Genomic DNA, 23614 nt, shown 5'->3' on the forward strand with positions numbered 1-23614 from the left:
TTCTTTTCAGATACATGATGATTCTTTTGGCTGTGTCTCTTAGATTTTAGGGTTTGCTTCAGGTTAATAGTACTTTAGAAATCTAAAGAATAAAATTTACCCATTGGAAGTTTCTAATTAGATACTCCATTGTCATTTGCTTAGTTTAGGAATATCAGAAGACAATTTTTTTTTCATCCATGCAAATAAAATGTCTTTGCTCATTGTCACAACCAGATGTTGCTGTTTCTTTTCATATGTTGAAGAATTTTGTTGCTCTTTTTGGCCAATAGAAGAATAGGAAAACTATTGTAGTAAGAGGGATGAGTGAGACTTTTTTAATATTTCTGCCCTTAGTTAAAAAAATGGCATAGAGAAATGCTTTTTCAGTGACTGAATTCTCATCACTGTTCTGTTTGTCTCTGAAAAGCAATATCACATGATAAGTTTTTCCTTTTCTTTTACCTTCACAGATGTTAGAATGCAGTTTTTATATGAATCTTTTTTTACCTAAAGAATATTCAGTTTGTAGTATTTCTATTATGTGAAATTAATGTTCTTTAGTATAAACCAGTCATGTAAATACATAGAAATATGTAGCATAAGAAAAGTGGAGTGCCAAAAACCAGGAAGACCTGGAAGGCATTTGCTCTGCCTACATGGATTAAACTTATAAAGATTATATGTATTACTCTCCACCCCCACACAAATAAAGAATAGAGAATGTCAGATAAGGCCTAAGGACAGTTTGAATTGTCTTGTTTATTGTTTTATATATTTATCATTGAAACAAATAGTCTTTCTACCCCGAGGTGGCTTTTACCAAAACAATACATTTAGGTTACTTTTCAGAAAGTACATGGGGGCTAGAGACATGGCTTAGTGCACCAGAGCACTTGCACTACACTCATGACAACCAGGGTTTGGGTCCCACAAAGCAAGCCTGACATCTCACAACAGCATCAGTTCTGGGAGATCAAAATTCATTTACTAGTCTTTGTGTTCATGGCAGGGATGTGCACACACACACACACACACACACACACACACACACACACACAGATACACACAAACACATATGAATGAGCCTTTTAACAAGATAAAAGTATGTGCAACTATGTAGCAGCGGCTCAGTGAGATATCTTATATGTCTTAGTTACTCATCAATTGCTGTGAAAAAACACCATGACCAAGACAACTTATAAAGGAGAGTGTTCACTTTGAGGGTGACAGTTCCAGAGTGTTAGGGTCCATTGCGAACACAGGAGGGAGCATGGCAGCAGACAGGCAAGCAGGATACTGGGGCCAGAGCTGAGACTTTATATCTTGATCATAAGCAGGTGACAGACAGAGCTAACTGGGAATGATGGTTTTTTTTTTTTTAAATCACACAGCCTGGTACCCATGACATAGCTTTTCCAAGAGGCCACCCATCCTAGTCCTTCCCAAACAGTTTCACCAAGCATTTAAATGTATGAGCCTATGAAGGCCATTCTCACTCAAACTGCAACATGGTCTCAAAACATACAATGGAAAATCAATGGAGTATTACACTTGGTATCTGTATCTGACGTGCACTTGGTTTTACACACTCCAAGCTTAAGCATGGTCACATACTCACAAATAAATAAACATGTGTTAATAAAGCACAACGAAATACATCTTCATAAGTATTAAGCGTCTCGACCTTCCAGGTTTTCTTTCATATTTGTTGCATTGCTTATGCTTCTGGGTTTTTCTTTCCATATATTATACAAGCATGCAGGAAAGTTTAAAGTTCACTGTAACTTATTTCAAGTTGGTATCAGTAACAGCATTTATCTTCCCTCAAAGGCTCGAGTTGTACTTCCGGAATTGATCGTGATGACTTGATCTCTGCTTTGTCAGATTGTTCTTTACTACGAAGGAGGTTTAAAAATGCATAAATTTGAGATGTGTTAAAGACTTGTATACACTATTACTGCTTTGTCATTAAGCTAAATGAGTAAATGGGGTATTAAAGTCTTAAAACTACAGTTGTAATAAGATAGAGAATTCGACCATAGCTGTGCATCTGAGGGAAGTACTAATTGACGTTGCCCTCTCTTCAATTGTCCAAAATAGACTTGCTTCACATGGCGTTTTTAATTGAGTTATACAGTTCTTTTCCCTTCTGTTTTGATGGATGTGAGGCTCTGTGTGCTATAATTTATTAAATATGTAAGGATTTTGTCATTAGGCTTTCATTTTTACTTCTATAAAAGAGTAGTCCAGTAAACGTACATTTTTTTTTTTTTAACCATCTGATTAAGTCTTTTTGTCATTTATTTCTTCTTTGGAATTATAGTTGCTTGAAGTTTCAGCCAAGTATTTTTAAAAAGATAGACATCGAAGCCATTTCTTCTTCCTATACTAAAAAAATAGTGTAATCTTCTCACATGACTATGATGTAATCCATGAAAAATCTTGATTAAAATTCAGTTATAAGTAACATTTTCATATTTATTTATATTATCTATGGTTGACAGTCTGGTTGACAAGAGTAAAGACCTGGACAAGACAGCACAGGCAGCTGCTTTGTGACTCTTCTTTTTTCCTCTTTAATTTTCCTCATATTTTGAAAGATTTTGTGCCGAAAGGGAATTTAATATGTTTTCCTTTTAGACTGAGCTTCATTATACAAATGATATTGGGCGTTTTCTACTGTTTGTGTATGTTTCTTAAGTATTAAGCTTGAGACAGAGAAGTAATTCTAATCCATACTCCAAACAAGTAATATGTAACGAGTAAGGAAAACACTGTTTACATTATACTTAAATTTGTTTTTGCCTAATATTTTAGCTGGGAAGTTTTAAGATTCCTTCTGTCGAACATAAGATGGTGGTTGGAAGAATACTGCTTTGATGGGTTCCGTTTTGATGGTGTTACATCCATGCTGTATCATCACCATGGCATGGGTAGGTACCTGGTATGTTATGGATGTAAAGGATGAGCTTACTTTTCATTGTTAAGTTGTAGTCAGGTTTGGGGTTCTTCTATAGACACTGCATGGCCATCACAGACAGCTCTACTTTTAATTGTCTATTGTTTATGCATTCTGTGTAGTCATTTCTGATATGAATTACTTATAAAGAAATAAAAAATATACATTTCTATTTGTATATGTCATCTTAGGAATAAAGAATCCTTAACACAAGGCTTTGAAAAATTTAAAGAATCATTAACCACAGCACATTTAGGATATATTAAAGCATATATTCAACTTTTAAACCAGATAAAGAATGATAAATGATAACATTTTATGCATTATACATGAAGAAAATATGTGTGCCATTTACTTGATTTAAATTAAATTGAAGAATTGATCAGGCCATCATTTTGAAAGTTAAACAAAATGAGACTCAGAATTTTAGTTTCTCAAATATAGAGATGATTGGTTTTCTTTTATTTTGAGGCTCCTTCCTTCCTTCCTTCCTTCCTTCCTTCCTTCCTTCCTTCCTTCCTTTCTTCCTTTCTTTCTTTCTTTCTTTCTTTCTTTCTTTCTTTTTCTGGAGACTGAATCTTGCTGGTTAGGCTACACTGACCTCAATCTCCTAATTCTTCTCTCTCAACCTTCCTCCAGAGTGATGGAATTTCAATTATGGGGCTCCATACTCAGCCTTTATCTTATTCTATATTCTATATTCTACATTTTGGCCGTCTACTGACGGCCATGGGGATCACCATTATGTGTAGTTTGTGTCTCCACTAAGATGCCATTGGAAAAAACTAATTTTTCATTGGCAAATGGTTATCAATTGGAGGTAACTTATGGGTTAAAAATGGATGGCCAGTGCAACTCTTCGGCATCTTTGGAGGTTCTTTGTTCCATAATGTTTCTTCAGGGCATTTTCTTTAAAACGTACAGATTCTTTTCATATGTATGATGGCTCCTGAATTCATGGTTTTATAGGATGCCTGTGTGTGTGTATTCTGTGTTTCTGGTGTCTATATGAGTTTCCTGTGGTCTTTCTTTGCTCTTTTTCGTCTGTTTATTTTATTGTACTCTAAGAAATTTGTTTTTGTTTAATCTTATTATCCTTCTTTAGAAGCCTATTTGTTTTTTTAAGGTGAGACAGAAATGGAATGAATCTGGATAGGAAAGGAGGTGAGGAGGGTCTCAAAGGAGCTTGGAGAGTAGATACCATAATCAGAATATGGTGTATAAAGCATAAATTCTACCTTCAATAAAATAAAACTTGCAAAACTATATATGTGGGTACATACTACCAACAAGGAAATAAAGATGAGGAGAACTGTGTAGACAATAAATCTTGACAAGTGTCTTCTAAGGAAGGAGCTGAAGAGAATGACCACTGCTGCTTGCCCTTAATCCTGACACTGCCAGTGTTTGCAGGAAAGTAGTTACAACTATCACACACTAGGCTTCACCTATATCTGTCCTGCAGTTTAGACAGAAGCTGTCTTCGAGGAGACAAAGACAAACATAGAGAGAGGCAGAGATCCTTTCGTAGTTTAAATATGCCTCTGTTGAAAGCCATGAAGGACCCAGTGGTCTGAGATATTGAGGAAATGAACAAAGATTTATGGGGACCTGAAATATATTTCATGAGTAGAGAGCCCCCAAAAAAATAAAGAAAAAAATTCTGAGTCAGTCTCTCTCTCTCTCTCTCTCTCTCTCTCTATATATATATATATATATATATATATATATATATATGTGTGTGTGTGTGTGTGTGTGTGTGTGTGTATGTATGTATATATATAACTTATATAAAACATATACATTAAATAATATATTAAGCAATATTTATTACTTAAAATGTCAAAAACAAAAACCTAAAATTGCACAGCTAATGGACAATAGATTATAAAATATGTGATGATGTAATTAGGATTAGGATAAAGATGCAACATTTAATCTGTAAACTCTTTGATGACATCATTGAGATCTAGGAAGAAAAAAGTAATTTATTTCCTGGATGAAAAAATGTCTGAATTCATGGTAGCCTATTGCCCAAAACAACATATTCAGAATTCTTTGGTAAACAAAGTATGACTTATGATTTTGATAGCTGAATGGTAGTGAGCTGGAGAAAATGGGAAATTTTAGCTGAAGGATACAATATTTTAATTTTAAGACATATATTTGAGGGATATAACATATAGGATGATCAGTATAGTTATTTGTACTATATTTCTGGTATATAATTTAATTGAAAGTTAATTATTTTTATGCCACCCCATCCCTACCTAACTTATGTCCCTATATGCTCTACTAACAGTGACTATGATAAATGTGATTAATTTGCATGGGATAATAAATATACCTATACACCTATACGTAAGTTTTTTCTTGGGCCAGCAAGATGTCTCCACAGGTAAAAGTGTTTGCTATGCAAGCTTGATGACTTGTATTAGTAAAACTGGGTGGAAGAACTTACTACATGAAACAGTCCTCTGCCCTTATCTGTTTATCTCCATGATACCTCAACAACAATAATAAAATAAAAATAATTTCTAAAGTTTCTCTGAATGACTTAAGGAGTCACACTTTTCATCCATTCCATATTGTAAATGAAAGAATGATGTTAGGAGAGTAGGAAAAGTGACAGATGATTATTATTGAGGTGTATATGTGAAAGAACACGAGCCATGGCCTTTTCTAATTACACATTAGCTTATCCTTTAATGCCAACAGCCAGCAATTGGACATGACAAAACAAGGGTCAAAATAAAGTGCTTAGGTAACTGGAACTGGGGGAAAGGCTGGTATTAAGTATTGATTTGATTTAGTGTAAATAAGAGTAAATTGTCAAAAGAATACACAGTGAATGGTGTGATCGTTCTAAGCATACTTTAAGTGACCAAAATAAGAAGTAGGTTAGAAGAGGCAGTAGAAAGTTTAGTACTAATTTATCCATCATCACAACAAATCTCTATTGCGTAACTCACAGCCATTTTAATGTAAATAATAGTTCTAGGTTTAAAAGTGCTTTTCACATTTTCTCTTGTTTATCTCAGAGGGACCAAGTAGAACCCAACATTACCATGCTTTTATTGACTAAATGTGTTCTTTGACATGTGTATTTGATGCATTCTGATTAAGTTCCTTTGTTGACTCTCTTACCTTATTCCATGGTTGCTACCAACCAGGCCTCTTCCCTCCCAGACCCTTTCCCAGATTCATGACTCGGTTTTGTTTGTGACCCATGTATTCCATGAGAACCATCTGTGTGACCAGAGGATTGAGACTGTCTGTTTGAGCCTGTTGTGGTGGGTACCTACTTAGAGGCAATAAATCCTACCTTGACCAGTCCATACCCAATAGTTCACTAGTGTGTGTTAGGGCCTCCTTAAGCCCTCCAGTACCCATGCCTGGCTCTTTCAGGCACGATTTGTTTTCTTTTTTTCGATATGGTAGGATTATGTTGGAAATTTGACATTATCATTCCATTTCAGTTGCATTACTTATTTCGCTGCTGTACAATTTAATTAGAATTAAATTACATCTTTAAAGTGCTCTGCGTGTTGTTTCTTTCAAACAGAAATGGATTTGCAGGATTTTATGATCTCTGAGTCTCAAAAAGTAATACTGAGTTAGAACATTTTCAGGTGAAAACTTCATTACACTTCCTTACACTAGCACATTCCTCACAATTGGAGATATGGTTTCATAGACCTAAGATTTACCTAGTTATATGCTGTATTCTTCTCTCCCCACCTCCTGTTAATCAGGTCAAGGTTTCTCAGGTGACTATAATGAATATTTTGGACTGCAAGTCGATGAAGATGCTTTGATTTATCTCATGTTGGCAAATCATTTGGCTCACACATTGTATCCTGATTCTATTACAATAGCAGAGGTAAGACTATGTGATGTTGCACCATCTGACTCCTTTTAATACAGAATTTTCTGTTAGCATACAGTATTTGAAAAACTAAACTCATGTCAGCAATAGTTGTAAAAATGGAATTGTGCTCTGTCGATGGTCCACCTCTCTTGTAAGGATGGCATAATATTTGGAATTCACTGTTTTCGTAATAGTTGATAATTTAATTTACAGTATTGCTTGTCACTATTCCATTGTTAGACAGTACATGCCAGTGATTAGGAAGTAAATGTCCTAATCAGTGGACAGGTCCTTCTGCCTGAGACCTTCAGTGGTGAAAAGAATTGTGTATTAATGTATGCCTATCAGTCTATTAATTAATTAATTAGTTTATTGATTGATTGATTGATTTTCTGGTTTATTCATTAGAGATGACATGGATCACTGCCTGCACACTTTTTTGAAGCATTTTGTGTGCAGATGTGATTACCATTCTTGTCCCTGTTATTGCTCTCAGACTGCCAATGTTCACTAGTTATTCATGTTTACTAAAAGTTCATGAATAGCTGTCCCAAAGCTGTGCTGCAATGATATAATTTTGTATAAGCATAAATGGCAATTTTCTTCTTGGTGATAAATGTGATAAATTAAGAAGATTTTTAAAATGATTCTGCTAATTTTGATTTAACATTAACACCCCCTGTGGTTTTATGAATCTTCTAAGTAGGAATTATTAATAAAATTTAAGTTAGCATGTTAATAATTTTTATATGAAGTATAGTCATGAGCATATAAGATACTAATCTTATGTTTAAGGAGAGTCAGGATTAAGCTGTATCCTTGTCCTGTTGGCATTCCATTTACTGGAGTGAGTTTCCTTCTTATAGAATTTATTATTTTTATATGCTTTTTTTGCCTGTCTTTTCTCAGAAACAATAAACTCTAGCTAGTTTATGAAACTCTATAGTTAGACTATAGTTAGAAAACAGTTTTATTTCTGTCAGACCTTTTGCCTTTTAAATGTCATTTGGGTATATTTTCAAAAGATAGTTCTTACATAAATTTAAAACACAAGTCTCAAACTACAATAGACCCAGTAATAATTCATAGTACCTACTTCACGACCTCTTCTCAGAGCCATTAGCTGTTCTTTGTTCTGAATTGCTTTCAACAGAAAATATTTTAAATCCTATTTTACTTCTTAAAAACAGTATTTTAATTTATCTGTCAAACATCAAAAATGATTTTGTCAATAATATATGTGACAGTGCAAAGCAGAGATAATCTATGTGACAACTTACTACAAACAATTAATGACAGTACAAATGAAAAGTGAATTGTGAAAAAAGAAGCAATTGCTTAATACATGAAAGTTCAAATTGTTACATTGATCTTTCCACTCATTTCAAGTAAAACGGCGCCATCATCTAGGGGGCTCTTGTCTGACTCTCAGTGTTTTGACCAAAGAAACTCCCAGACTTCAGTCTACTTTATATTACTTGGTCTTAGATTTTTTCGTTTTAAAGGCAAGATGTGCTTTCAATTTATTCTACTCAAATTGAAACCTGCTTCATTCAATACATGACTTCTCTGTCTAGTGGAGTCTTTTCACAGTGTAGAGTTGATCTTCATGAACTTTGAAAAAAATGGCAAAAAGAATAAGTGACAGAATTTTATATAAATTTGTATAGTAGAAGTAAGAATTTATTACTAATTACAATTATAACAAAAACTTTTTAGAGAAACTTTTTACCATTGTCCAGTTTTTTTTTTTTAATTAAATGAATTATTTTATGTCACTTATCTTCTTGGTCAGTAGCCAGAAGTACACTTTAGATTTTTTTTTAATTTATTTTTTATTATTATGTGTTTTAATTTTATACATCAGCCATGGGTTCCCCTGTCCTCCCCTCTCCTGCCCTCACCCCCACCTTCCCCCAGCCAGCTCATGCACTAAGGACAGATGCTGGTCTCACAGACTGGGTGCCTCCCAAGAAGATCAAGCTATTCAATTGTCTCACTTATCCAGAGGGCCTGCTCCAGCTGGGGGCTCCACAGCCTTTGGATCATAATTCATGTGCTTCCTTTCGATTGGCTATTTGTCTCTGTGCTTTTCGCAATCTTAGATTCAATAATTCACACTCTTGCAGTCCTTCCTCCTTCTTGACAGTTGGACACCTGGAGCTCCACCTGGGGCCTGGCCAAGGATCTCTGCATCCACTTCCATCAGTTATTGGATGAGAGTTCCAAGACGACTGCTAGGGTGTTTAGTCATCTGATCACCAGACTAGGTCAGATCAGGCCCTCCCTCAACCAGTGCCAGCAGTCTACAGAGGATGTATCATTGGGGATTTCTGGGGACCTCTCGATCACTCTGCCTATTCTTGTTCTCATGTGGTCTTCATTTATCATGGTCTGTTATTCCTTGTTCTCCCTTTCTGTTCTTGATCCAGCTGGGATCTCCTGCTCCCCTAAGCTTTCTTTCCCTCAAATCTTGCCCTTCATTACTCCTACTGTTGACTAGGTTGTTCATGTAGATCTCATCCATTTCTCCATCATTGGGTGATCCCTGGGTCTTTCCTAGGGTCCCGTTTTCTAGGTAGCCTCCCTGGAGTTGTGTAGCAGTCTAGTCATCTTTGTTTTACATCTAGTATCCTCCTATGAATGAGTACATACCATGTTTGTCCTTCTGAGGATGATTTTTTCTAGATCCATCCATTTGTCTGCAAACCTCGTGATGTCATTGTTTTTCTCTGCTGGGTAGTACTCCATTGTGTATATGTACCATATTTTCTTTATCCATTCTTCAGTTGAAGGTCATCTAGGTTGTTTCCAGGTTCTGGCTATTACAAACAAATGCTGATATGAATATAGCTGAGCAAATGCCCTTGTGGTATGATTGAGCATTCCTTGGGTATATGCCCAAGTGTGCTATAGCTAGGTCTTGGGGGAGATGGATTCCCAATTTTCTAAGTAAGCGCAATATTGATTTCCAAAGTGGCTGTACAAGCTTGCATTCCCACCAGCAGTGGAGGAGAGTTCCCCTTGCTCCACATCCTCTCCAGCATAAGCTGACTTCTGTGTTTTTGATCTTAGCCATTCTGAGAGGTGTAAGGTGGTATCTCAGAGTCATTTTAATTTGCATTTCCCGGATAATTAGGGATGTTGAGCATTTCCTTATATGTCTTTCAGCCATTTGAACTTCCTCTGTGGAGAATTCTCTGTTTAGTTCTATAGCCCATTTCTTAATTGGACTGTTGGTCATTTTGATGTCTAATTTCTGGAGTTCTTTATATATTCTGGATATCAGCCCTCTGTCAGATGTGGGGTTGGTGAAGACCTTTTCCTATTCTGTAGGCTGTCGCTTTGTCTTGTTGACCATGTCCTTTGCTCTACAAAAGCTTCTCAGTTTCAACAGGTCCCATTGATTAATTGTTTCTCTCAGTATCTGTGCTACTGGTGTTATATTTAGAAAGTGATCTCCGGTGCCAATGCGTTCAAGACTACTTCCTACTTTCTCTTCTATCAGGTTCAGAGTAACTGGATTTATGTTGAGGTTTTTGATCCACTTGGACTTAAGTTTTGTGCATGGTGACAGATATGGATCTATTTGCAGCCTTGTACACATTGACATCCAGTTATGCCAGCACCATTTGCTGAAGATGCTTTCTTTTTTCCATTGTACATTTTTGGCTTCTTTGTATATGTTCATAGGTGTGCAGGTTAATGTCAGGGTCTTCAATTCGATTGCATTGGTCCACATGTTGGTTTTTATGCCAGTACCAAGCAAGCTGTTTTTATTAGTGTAGCTCCATAGTAGAGCTTGAGGTCAGGGATTGTGATGCCTCCAGAGGTTGTTTTATTGTACAGGATTCTTTTGGCTATCCTGGGTTTTTTGTTTTTCCATATGAAGTTGAGTGTTATTCTTTCCAGATCTGTGAAGATTTGTGTTGGTAATTTGATGGGAATTGCATTGAATCTGTAGATTGCTTTTGGTAAGATTGCCATTTTTACTATGTTAATCCTGCCTATCCATGAGCATGGGAAATCTTTCCATTTTCTGACATCTTGTTTTTTCAGGGACCTAAAGTTCTTGTCATATAGGTCCTTCACATGCTTAGTTAGAGTAACCCCAAGGTATTTTATATCACTTGTGGCTATTATAAAGGGTGATGTATCTCTGATTCCCTTCTCAGCCTGTTTGTCTATTGTATATAGGAGGGCTACTGATTTTTTTTTGAGTTGATCTTGTATCCTGCTATGTTGCTGAAGGTTTTTATTAGCTGTATCAATTACTTGGTTGAATTTTTGGGGTCATTCATGTATACTATCATGTCATCTGCAAATAGGGAGAGCTTGACTTCTTCCTTTCCAATTTGTATCCCCTTAATCTCTTTGTGTTTTCTTATAGCTCTGGCTCGAACTTCAAGTACAATATTGAATAAGTATGGGGAGAGGGGACAGCCTTGCTTTTTTCCTGATTTTAATGGTATTACTTTGAGTTTCTCTCCATTTAATTTGATGTTGGCTGTTGGCTTGCTGTAGATTGCCTTTATTATGTTTAGGTATGTTCCCTGTATTCCTGATTGCTCTAAGACCTTCATCATGAAGGGGTGTTGGATTTTGTCAAATGCCTTTTCTGCATCTAGTGAGATGATCATGTGGTTTTTTTTCCTTGAGTTTGTTTATATGGTATATTACATTGACAGACTTTCGTATGTTGAACCACCCTTGCATCCCTGGAATGAAGCCTACTTGATCATGGTGGATAAATGTGTTGATGTGTTCTTGGAGTCTGTTTGCCAGTATTTTATTGAGTATTTTTGCATCAATGTTCATGAGATTTGTCTGTAGTTCTCTTTCTTTGTTTCATCTTTGTTTGGTTTAGGAATCAGGGTAATTGTAGCTTCATAGAAGGAATTTGGTAATATATCTTCTGTAACTATTGTGTGGAACAATTTAAAGAGTATTGGTATTAAGTCTTCTTTGAAGATGTGGTAGAATTCTGCAGTGAAGCGACCAGGTCCAGGGCTTTTTTTGGCTGGGAGACTTTTAATGACTGATTCTATTTCCTGAGGGGTTATTGGACTATTTAAATGGCTTATCTAGTCTTGATTTAACTTAGGTATATGGTCCTATCCAGAAAATTTTCCATTTCTTTTAGATTTTCCAGTTTTGTGGAGTAGAGGCTTATGAAGTATGTCCTGATGATTCTCTGGATTTCCTCATTGTTTTTTGTTATGAGGCCATTTTCATTTCTAATTTTGTTAATTTGGATGCTATCTCACTGTCTTTTGGTTAGTTTGGATAAGGGCTTCTCTATCTTGTTCATCTTCTCAAAGAACCAACTCTTTGTTTCATTAATCCTTTGTATTGTTCTCTTTATTTCTATTTTATTGATTTCAGCTCTCAACTTGATAATTTCCTGGCATCTGTTCCTCCTGGGGGACTTTGCTTCTTCTTCTTCCAGAGCTTTCAGGTGTGCTGTCAAGTCACTAGTGTGAGATTTCTCCAGCTTCTTTATGTGGGCATTCAGTGCTATGAATTTCCCTCTTAGCACTGCTTTCATAGTATCCCATAAGTTTGGGTATGTGGTGTATTCATTTTCATTGATCTCTAGGAAGTCTTTAATTTCTTTCTTTATTTCTTCCTTAACCCATTGGTGATTCAGTTGAACATTATTCAGTTTCCATGAGATTGTAGGATTTCTGTAGTTTTTTCTGTTGTTCAAATCTAACTTTAAACTATGGTGGTCTGATAGAACACAGGAGGTTATTCCAATTGTTTTGTATCTGTTGAGATTTGCTTTGTGGCCAAGTATGTGGTCAATTTTAGAGAAGGTTCCTTGGGGTGCTGAGAAGAAGGTATATTCTTTTTTGTTCAGGTAGAATTTTCTGTAGATATCGATTAAGTCCATTTGAGCCATAACATCAGTTAAATCCATTATATCTCTGTTAAGTTTCAATTTGGCCGATCTGTCCAGATGTGAAAGTGGGATGTTGAAGTCTCCCACTATTAATGTGTGGGGTTTTATATGTGATTTAAGCTTTAGTAATGTTTCTTTTACATATCTGGGTGCCCTTGTGTTTGGGGCATAAATGTTCAGAATTGAGACTTCATCTTGGTGGATCTTTCCTGTAATGAGTATGCAATGTGCTTCATCATCTCTTTTGATTGATTTTAGTTTGAAGTCTATTTTGCTGGATATTAGGATGGCTACACCAGCTTGCTTCTTAAGACCATTTGATTGGAAAGTCTTTTCCCAGCCTTTTATTCTTAAAAGGTGTCTGTCTTTGAATTTGAGGTGTGTTTCTTGTATGCAACAGAAAGATGGGTCTTGTTTTTGTATCCATTCTGTTAGTTTGTGTCTTTTTATAGGTGAATTAAGTCCATTGATATTAAGGGATATTAATGACCAGTGATTGTTTGTTCCTGTTGTTATTTTTATTTGTTTGGAGGTAGTGTGAGTGTACTTCTCTTCTTTGGGGTTTACTGCTGTGGGGTTATCTACTGTCTGTGTTTTCAAAGGTGTGTCTGACTTCCTTAGGTTGGAATTTTCCTTCTAGTGCTTTCTATAGGGCTTGGTTTGTGGATAAGTATTGTTTAAATCTTGTTTTGTCTTGGAAGGTCTTGTTCACTCTATCTATGATGATGGAAAGTTTTGCTGGGTATATTAGTCTAGGATGGCATCCATGGTCTCTTAGTGTCTGCATTATATCTGTCCAGGTCCTTCTTGCTTTCAAAGTCTCCATTGAGAAATCGGGTGTTATTCTGATGGGTTTGCCTTTATAAGTCACTTGGCCTTTTTCCTTTGCTGCCCTTAATATTCTGTCTTTATTCTGTATGTTTAGTTTTTTAATTATTATGTGGCAAGGGGACTTTTTTTTGGGATCTAGTCTGTTTGGTGTTCTATAGGCTTCTTGTATCTACATAGGCATTTCCTTCTTTAAGTTGGGAAAGTTTTCGTCTATGATCTTGTTAAATATATTTTCTGTGCCTTTGAGTTGGTATTCTTCTCCTTCCTCTATCCCTATTATTCATAGGTTTGGTCTTTTCATGGTGTCCCAAATTTCTTGGACATTTTGGGTCATGACTTTGTTGGTTTTAGTGTTTTCTTTGACTGATGAATCTATTTCTTCTACCATATCTTCAACACCAGAGATCCTCTCTTCCATCTCTTGCATTCTGTTGGTTATACTTGCCTCTGAAATTCCTGTTTGTTTACTCAGATTTTCTATTTCCAACATTCCTTCTGCTAGTGTCTTCTTCATTTTTTCTATTTCCCTCTTCAGGTCTTGGACTGTTTCCCTTGCTTTTTCAAGATTTTCTTTCAAGGACTTATTGTTTTCTTCTGCTTTAATTGTCCTTTCCTTTAGTTTTTTATAGCATTCTTCCCATTTTTTGTTTGTCTGTTCCTCTACTTTATTTTTGATTTCTTCTATATAAGGCTCTAGCCTCTTCATGATGTTACTTATAAGGTTGTTTTCTTCTTCTTCTTCCATTCCATGATGTTCAGGTCTAGCTGTTGGAGAAGGGCTAGGTTCTGGTGATCCTGTATTGCTCTTATTTTGTTATATGTACTTCTGCCTTGACATCTGCCCATCTCCTCTTGGGTTTGTTCTTGGTCTTATCAATGTACTTGGTCCAGAGAGAGCTGACAGATTTAGGGAGCCTCTCTCTGGGCCAGATGGAAACTCTGGGCCAGCTGGGAGCGCTGGTCCAGATGAGAATGCTGGCTGGATAGGAACTGGGGGGCTAGACTCTGAGTCTCGGGAAGTCCCTGGGGTCTCCTTATTTTGTCCAGATGGGAGCTCCTCTTGTCCAGATGGGAGTTCCTCTGGTCTCTGGTCCAGATGGGAGTTCCAGGGCAGGATGGAAGCTAGGGGCTGGTCTCTGATTCTCAGGAAGTGGCTGGACTCTCTGGCACATGGGTGTTGGGGGCAGGGTTTGGAGACTGCAGGGTCTGCCTGCAGTCTTGGAAAAGGGGAGCCTTCCCGCAGGGCACACAGATTGGCTGAAACCTGGGCCAAGTTGGGCAGTTCCTCCTGGGATGGCCTGTGTCCAGCAGTGGGACCCAGGGGCAGTTGCCTCTCTGACTATAACCCCAGGCACTCACCTCTGGTCCATATGGGAGCTGGTGGTTGTTCTCTGCCTGCCTGCAGTCTTGGAAAAGGGGAGCCTTCTTGTATGGCCTGCAGATTGGCCGGAAACTGGTGCCAAGTTGGTCAGGTCCTCCTGGGATGGTGGGACCCAGGGGCAGTGGCCTCTCTTGACTATAATGCCAGGCACTCACCTCTTGTCCTGACAGGAGTTCCGGGGTGGACAGAAGGTGGGGTTGGTCCACTCTTTAGATTTTAAAGAAGTGGATTTATTTAAATTTGAAACACACAGTCATTCTTATATACTGTATCATTGCACACATAAGTTTCATAGTTGGAATATATTATATTTATTCTTTCTTTTATATTTAAAAGAGTGGCCACCAGCACCTCATTTTGAAAAAGAAACTTGGAATAACACATGAGCTAATGACCTACCAATGATTCTGACTTACAGATTGTGACAAATTTGATATCCATGTTTTTCTTATGTTTTATTTTTTAAAAAGATATATATAATACAGACTATATATCTGTTTTCTCAAGTAAAGTTACATATACTTAAATTACAGCCACCAGCAATCATTCCAGATCATTTGATCACGATAAACCTCTGCAAAGTATTTTGTCCATAACTCCAGCATCTAATAAGGAGCCCGATCTTTAATAGAGTCTCAGCTCATTTTATTATCAGCAAATTGAACTGAATACCTACAATATCTGTGAACGTATCACTTCTGTTGTGCTAAGTACTCCTTTTAAAGTGTTTTCCCTGTTGATCTTGATTCATTCTGTTTCCATCATAAGCTTTAAGGAACTGTGAGGAAATACTGTGCTATATTTAAGCAGTTTACTTCCTAGTGGTTGTATCCCGACATATTGTGTGTTCATTTATGTTGGTCTACCATAAGAAAGAGGTAAATTAGTTTTGAGTCCAGAGAAGTCAACTGTTTGTTTTCCCAAGCTTTTCTGTGGGGAGAATTTGTCAATGAGATTATCAAAACAGCAGCATTTTAGGTACCTCAGATTTCAGAGTGTGATGACATTTTGTAAGAATTTCCAAAGAAGGAATTGAATGAGGATACATGTTGAAAAGCTTATCATAAGCCTAGAGAGTGTGTACTTTAAAGGAGATAGTATATAAGAGCTTAAAAGATTTAGAGGATACTCGTGGAAAGGTCTAAATCTCTCCCTCTACTATATGTCAGTTGTCATATATGGCCTGGTAAGTATTGTCAATTCATGACAAGTGTAGGTGTATGTGCGTTTATGTCCTTATTTATGCATGTAGATAAATCAGATAAATTGTTCATCTTTTCCCTTTTGGCACTGTTAAGTCCTTCACTCAGAACATATTTATTGAATTCCTTCTTTGTGCCAAGTGCTAGCTACTAAGCAAGAGTCTTTTGTCACATTAGCCAGCAAAAGCAACTTCTTCCATTATGTATCTTACAAACAATTTATACAGGAAAAGAATACTGGATATTAAGATATATAGCAAATGCTTAATATCTGATAACTTAATTGAATCTTTAGCTAAAGAATTTCATATTTCTACTATTAGATATTGAATTTTACTCCAGGACATAATACAAGCAAACTATCTCATAAGATGTTGATTGTTTTTGTAAAGAGGAATTGGAAATGGTGAAACCCCATTTGAAAACACATAGTCTAGAAGAGGTAATTAAGAGTAAATAAGACTGGCCACAGAAACTGAACAAAAGAAAGTGATTTGTTTGAAACCTAGTTCGGAGTTAGAATGATAGTATTTGGCTTGTATTTTGATGTTGTTATTACAAAAATATCTTCTGCTACAACTGCATCCTTTTGCCCAATTTTTCAACTCAGTTGTCTATTTGATTAATATTTACCTCTCAGTATTCTAAGCTATCATGACAGGAGAAAACACTGTCAACAGATGATGTCTGATGTCTGAGCCATGACTCCACCATTAGTAAGCGTCTCTCTTTCAAGATTCTGTCACCTCAGTGAGCCTTTGTTTCTGTATCTGCTAATGAAAACACCCAGTGGCTGACCTCAGTGACCCTTTCCAGTATACCCTACTAAAATGAAACCACCTTACTCCTTACTGTTAATGTATTCACCACGTTTTCCATTTCTTCAGGAGTTAGTACTCACAGGGCTAGATATAGAAATATAGCATAGATAGGCTATACACATTTTTTTTTGTTTTGGTAAACATGGTCAGTGAATTTTTTTAAAGCTTCTAAGATTAAGCAATTTTTGAAAAGACTTTTACTTTGTTTGTGTTGTTGTTCTCAAGGTGATACTCATGAAAGGGAAAAAGCCTTTTAGAATTAAAGTTGTGCTAGAGTGAAAACATTATAAAAATGACATATTGGGAACTAATATGTGAATTCAAAATTTTGTTTGCTTTTACAATTATGTTATTGAAATACTCAGAAATATATGCCTTTTTAAACTTCATTCGTTGGTCTGGACTTTGCTGTCATGAAATTAATTTGAATAATATGAGCTGATAATTGTATTGCGCTTTGTTTTAGGATGTATCAGGAATGCCGGCTCTCTGTTCTCCAACTTCCCAGGGAGGAGGTGGTTTTGATTACAGATTAGCAATGGCAATTCCAGATAAATGGATCCAAGTAAGATTCCATGTTATTTTCACTCCCCCATGTATCACATATGAATTTAATTGTTCAATTAATTATTAATAATTATCATTAGTTGCAGATATAGATGAAATATTAATTCTCCCATAAATGTGTCATTCTTGTGCTTTTGTATAAGATGGTTCTCAAAAATTTAAAGGAGTATAGAAAATTTTCACATTTCTATTATTCCATCAGGAGAATAATATTAGTAAAAAGTTGAGTAGAATTTTGCATTATAATTGCTGATTTGTGGAACTGTCGTGGTCTGTACTTAAAACACATCCAACTTTTTCAAAACATTTATTCCTATCCACAATTACCTAGTGATTTCAAAATTACTTAATTTTTTAATATTTCCTTCAGAGTGTGGCCTTTCACTCAGCAAAGCTAGGTTTACCCATAGCTTTATTCAACAAATCCTTACCAAATTTCAAATAGTAGGATAGAACAATCATAAATGGTAGCTACATATTTTTTTCTCCATACAGTTTTATTATTCTAATAATTTAAATAATTTAGATTCCCTCTATCCCTCTCTTTATCCCTACCCCCCCACACGTGCGTGCGTGCATGTGTGTGTGTGTGTGTGTGTGTGTGTGTGTGTGTGTGTGTATTGTGTGTGTGTATTTATATGAGTTTTCTTAAAGGACCAAAGGCATTATATAAACTTAGGTTTGAAAAACACACTGTGAGAAGATATGTCTATAACCATGTGCCGAGTAAATCTAAGAAGTAAGACATCAATTTGAATGATCATTGCTTCCTGATGAGCCCTTAAGTACACATGAACTATTTCCAAGGGCCACAGAAAGTGGAAAACTCATAGGATCTATGAACGATGTGACTGTAATAATCACTTGCTGTCCTTTCTGTCCCTCAGGCAGGTTCTAAAATGCTCAGCTCCGATAGTGAGGCTGTCCCAACTTGACATCTGCTTTTCCTTTGATAATGATTAGCAGGTGCACAACAAAGTATTTTCCAAAGTCTGTTGGGCTATGTGATTGTTCTGGTTTAGTACAGTGAGAGATGGCATTAAGTTTGTTACTATGTAAGCAGTGTTAGTCTTTGCACATTTCTTCCTTTGGCATAAGGTTATCAGCCCAAAGATCTTATCCCTTCCAGTCTTTCACGTATAATTCATTTGCACCTTCAATCCAAACCCTACATTTTAACCTGTTAGTAAAATTCTTTACCATACTTTGTATAGATTCGAGAATATATCAAAAGTATAGATGAACCTAGAATTATTTCCTAGTCAATCATAGCTCACAATGGGACATCATCTTCTTGGAATGTTAATTGTCTCCCCCCCCCTCTAAATCTTTAAAATTAGCCCATTAAACCTTCTAGTATGTTCTGTACAATAGTAGGCCATGTATCATACAATGGAAAGATTACCATCTAATGCCTAAGATACAACCATCTTGAATTCAGAAACCCTTTGAAGGCACATGACATTTCCTGTTTTATGCATCTACTTAAGAATGAACTACATAGTTAAGAACATAGCTAGGGCATGGGGATGCAGCTCAGCTCCTGGGAGCATTGCCTCCTCTTTCAGAGGACCTGGTACAGTTCCCTCTATCAACTTTCTGACTCACCAAGGACTGTAACTCCAGTCCCAGGAGTTCCAACACCCCCTGCTGGCCTCTGCAGACACTACAGCCATATAGTACACAGACATATGTTAAAGACAATACAACAAAACTTGTAAAATAAAGAAAATAGTTTACATTTCTTTTAAAATAAGTAGATGGCAGTCATTGTTCCCAAATAGCAGTGAAACAGAATATATTAAACCAAATGACAAGACTTGTGAAATATATATGGCTTTCACTATCATCTACTCAAAAGATATGAATGCTAGATTACAGTCATGATTTTTGTTACACAGAGTTATATGAAATATCCCCTTTGTGTTCTTTTATACTCACTTGATTAGACTATCATTATATGTTAACTTTTTCCATAAGAAATGTTTACAAAGATATGGGGTGCTCATTGTGACTGATTTGATTTTGCCTGATCAGATGTAAATCACTGAAATTAGCATGGAAAGGTGATGTATGCATTTACCCACACTCCTTCACTACTCATCAGATGAAGGGATGTATGCATTTGGAACTTGTTCTCTGCTCATCCTGCCTGAAATTTTTTTGAGCATTCAGTGTGTTTTATGTGGTATAGACATGGATTATACTTATGCTTTTTGTGTTGTAATGTTATATATTTAGATACAGTTTGTAACAAATAAGTCCTTCAGTGTTGCTAATTTGTAAATTTGTACAGTGCCATAATTAATATAGCACCATTGATCTCGGTAAGATATAGAATACTCCCATGCTGTCTTTGTAGATGCCCATTTCATTCAGACTCCCAGTCACTCTGTGATCCCTAGCAGTGACGACTGTGATTTCCACTTCTATCTGTTTGCAGTTCATAGTAAGTGGAACCATGTAGTTTGTATTTTCCTGGATTATCATTTTCTCACGGCAAAATTCTCTGGAGATTTCACATATATTTTTCTGCTACCAAAAATTTCATCAGTTTTCTATTGAAATGACAACTTGACACAGGTTTGGAAACTTGCTGCAGTGCTCAGGTATTATGTCATCTTCAGACTGCATCATCATATTATCATATTTGGAGATTATAAGCACTTAGGGAGGTAACACAAATATATGAATAAGAGGGAATAGGAACGCTAGGACCATCTTGCAATTTTGCCTAGAAGCAAGTTTCCTCAATGCTTTGAACAGAGAGCACTGGCCCGAGCAGAAAAAAACCAATATTGAATAATAAAGAAACCGCATTTAGAACATAAATTCAAGCAACCTCATCTTGAGTAGGCTCACAGGGAAAAGTAATTTGAATGATATCCATAGGTCTGGGAAGAGATAAAACATCAAGTACACAGTGGTAGACACTAGGAGGGAACACTTCATGTGAAGGATGAGGGTCAGCAGGCCATATACAGAAAGTATTTAACTCAGAAAGAGCAATTACTGACCCAAGAGATGACATCTGAGGTCTCAGGTCAGCGGCATCACAAGAGCTTAAAAGGGGAGCAGCCGGACCAAAGAAAACGAAGTGGAAAGAAAATCAGTGTAGTCTATTAAGATAATAATTATTTTATAATTAGCATTTTCACTCTGAAATAATTGTTTTAATTATCATTGTTTATGAATGGAACAAAATACTCTTTCTGCTCAAACTTTTTTAGGTCTAAAAATGTAGCAAGTTTATCTCTTGTGTATGAAAGTTACAGGAACACCTAGTGTGAAAAAACGGAAAAGTGAAGCGAAATCAACTGCCAATCATAATGTTTCAGTTATTCCAGGTTATAGAAGAATGGCATAAATCTCAAAGTATAATTTAAGACATATGCAAAAAAAACCAGTCACCTGCACACCAACACTAATGGTACACCCTTCCATTTACACATGCTATATTAAACTCTAGAAAATATCAGTGAAATACGTACAGCAGAAAAATAAATGAAAACTAGCATTGTAGCCTTAATATCTTAGGGATAGATAAGTGCCTGCCACAATTGCCATTTCATTTAATGCTCATGAATGCTTATGTTATTTGAAGAAACAACTTTATTTTTAGTACCACAAATAATAGCATCGCCACTATACATGTCAAAGAGTTAATAATATGTATGCTTTCAGGTTGAGGTTTAAATAATGAAAAGTATGTGTTACTTAGGAGTTTTTTTTTTCTCTCTCTCTCGTGTGTAGTTACTTAAAGAATTTAAAGATGAAGACTGGAATATGGGCAATATAGTATACACTCTCACAAACCGACGCTACCTTGAAAAATGTGTTGCTTATGCAGAGAGCCATGATCAGGTAAATGAATATGTATAAAGTCATTTTTTTCTTCTCTGTCGATATTTATCTTCCTCTTAATCTTTGAATTCTGTTACATCTCTAAATACAAACTGTTATAGTTAAGTACAGGTATTGTAACATTTATGTACGTACATACATACATACATAAATCCATATTTGAAAAGCATTGTAAAGTTCCTTCAAAGGTCTGTAAATTATACTTCTGAGTGCTTCACATTGAAGTTGCAAGTGTTAATGGTTTCTTTTGCCATAGAAATAGTGGTTTTAATCTAGTGTGTTGATAGTGCCATGATAGGTCTCCACATAGAGTTTTATTTGTTTACATTTTCTCCCTCATCCACAGGAGTCTACTATAATTGATCACCCAGGCTGCACTTGTCCCACATTAGTCTCCACCCTCTGTTGCAGCCTGAGCTATTTTCCAAGGAACAAGCATCAACTTGTCAAGCCAGTTCTATTGGCTGAAGGTTGGCACTCATAGTCACTCATGGAGGACAGATTTCATCCCTTCCCCAGCTCTCTGCCTCCTGTTCAACACTATCAGACTTCTGCCTCTTTCTGATAGGTCTTCTTTCAGTCTTACAATTTCCCCTTCACTTAATTCATCCACTCAGATCTGCCTCAAGTATCACATTCTCTGTAAAGCCGTAATTCAGGTTGGAAAACTTAGCTGCCTTGTGCTCTATATTCCTCTCAAGCATTAGGACAGGCAGAAAGTATGTTCTCATTCATTTTTCACCCCTACACTTGAGTACTGTGACTGTTCTTACAACATTCAATAATTGTGTTATGTCAGGACGGGAGGGGGCACCATTTAGCAACTGAAAGCTATTTTAATTCTTTTTGTGTATGTGAGGCACGGGTTCTCCATGTAGAACTAGATGTCTTAGAACTTGATCTTAGCTGTAGATCAACTACTCTGAAACTTATAGAGAGAGATAGGCCTGCCTCTGCCTCCCAAGTGCTGACACACATCATGGTACCTGATACATTTTTATTCTTAAATGCATGAAAAATATAAAAATTCCATTTCATGGGTAAAAATTGAGACAATAAATATTTTGAAATTCTTAGAAATGTCTATATTAAGAGTGTGAATATATTTGTTATTCTAGTATTAATACGTATGTTACATAAATAATGGCTTTTCAGTTTTCTCTTGTTAGGAATGTGCAGATACACTGGCCTTTGGCATAGCCCCCTGCCTCACACTCTCCCTTTTTCTGGTGCCTGTGAATACAGTAAACTTGAACATAACTGTGCTTGCTCAGTTTCATGATTTCTTTTTTTTTGCACTATGTGGCATATTTAGACACTTGCCATAAATAATTTATTCACTTAAAATATTTGCTGTCTTGAACCTTAAATAGAAGTTTGTTGAACTATAAAGTAGACCTATACTAAATTTGCAACTACCAAATTAGGCATAACTTTCTTATCAAATCAAGTTGTAATGTCTATGATCTATATGACTAATCAAGTACATACTATAAAAACAGACTAGAAAAGAGCAGCAGTTTAAAGGGTTGACAATAAGGATTAGGGCTTGGGAAGCTCTCACTAACAGCGAAACAGTGAAATTGGCCGCTCTGTTGGGAAATGCCTTTAGTCCCAGCACTTGGGAGGCAGGTGAATCTACCTGAGTTTGAGTCCAGTCTGGTCTACAGATTTGAGTTCCAGGACAGCCAGAGCTATACATAAAAACTCTGTCTCAAAACAACAGCGCAGCCACAACAACAACAACAATAACAAAATAACGAAACTCCTCAGAGGAAATTAAAATGCATGTATAAATCATTACTTTTTGTAATATAAGTAAACATATAAAAATCACAGCACATTGTAAATTACCAAGATGTATATTTGTTTGAATACATAAAATAAAATAAAAACCATATGGGTTGAATAAAAAAAAAATTGAAAATGAAAGCTTATAAATTTATTTTGCAACTTTTTGCTCTATCTGTAAAGAAAAGTAGATTTGCTGAGAATTGTTTCATTCTTTTTAGGAATACAAATTTTCAGGACTGTCAATAGTGAACCAAATGCCTCATTCATTACAAAAGCAAATGTGCTCTCATTCTTATGCTTATTAAAAGAAACCTAGACATCTGTTTATACAATGAATAAGTCCAAGTACATATAATACATGGTAACATGTATTATACAATTTTTAGATTTTTTTTGGGGGGGTAGGGGTTCTCCAGACAGGGTTTCTCTGTGTAGTT

General features: G+C 36.1%; 1 protein-coding gene across 1 annotated transcript in view; it reads left to right on the top strand.

The window, feature by feature from the left end:
• Gbe1 (1,4-alpha-glucan branching enzyme 1) overlaps positions 1-23614 on the top strand; it is a 241631-nt gene that overhangs the window by 158338 nt on the left and 59679 nt on the right. The window contains exons 8-11 of the mRNA XM_036203624.1: positions 2800-2915; positions 6697-6824; positions 17419-17517; positions 21273-21383. Coding sequence (XP_036059517.1) covers positions 2800-2915; positions 6697-6824; positions 17419-17517; positions 21273-21383 — 454 coding nt within the window. The remainder of the gene's footprint in view (positions 1-2799; positions 2916-6696; positions 6825-17418; positions 17518-21272; positions 21384-23614) is intronic.

The sequence above is a fragment of the Onychomys torridus genome, chromosome 12 (genome assembly GCF_903995425.1).
Source record: "Onychomys torridus chromosome 12, mOncTor1.1, whole genome shotgun sequence".
Taxonomy (NCBI): Eukaryota; Metazoa; Chordata; class Mammalia; order Rodentia; family Cricetidae; genus Onychomys; species Onychomys torridus.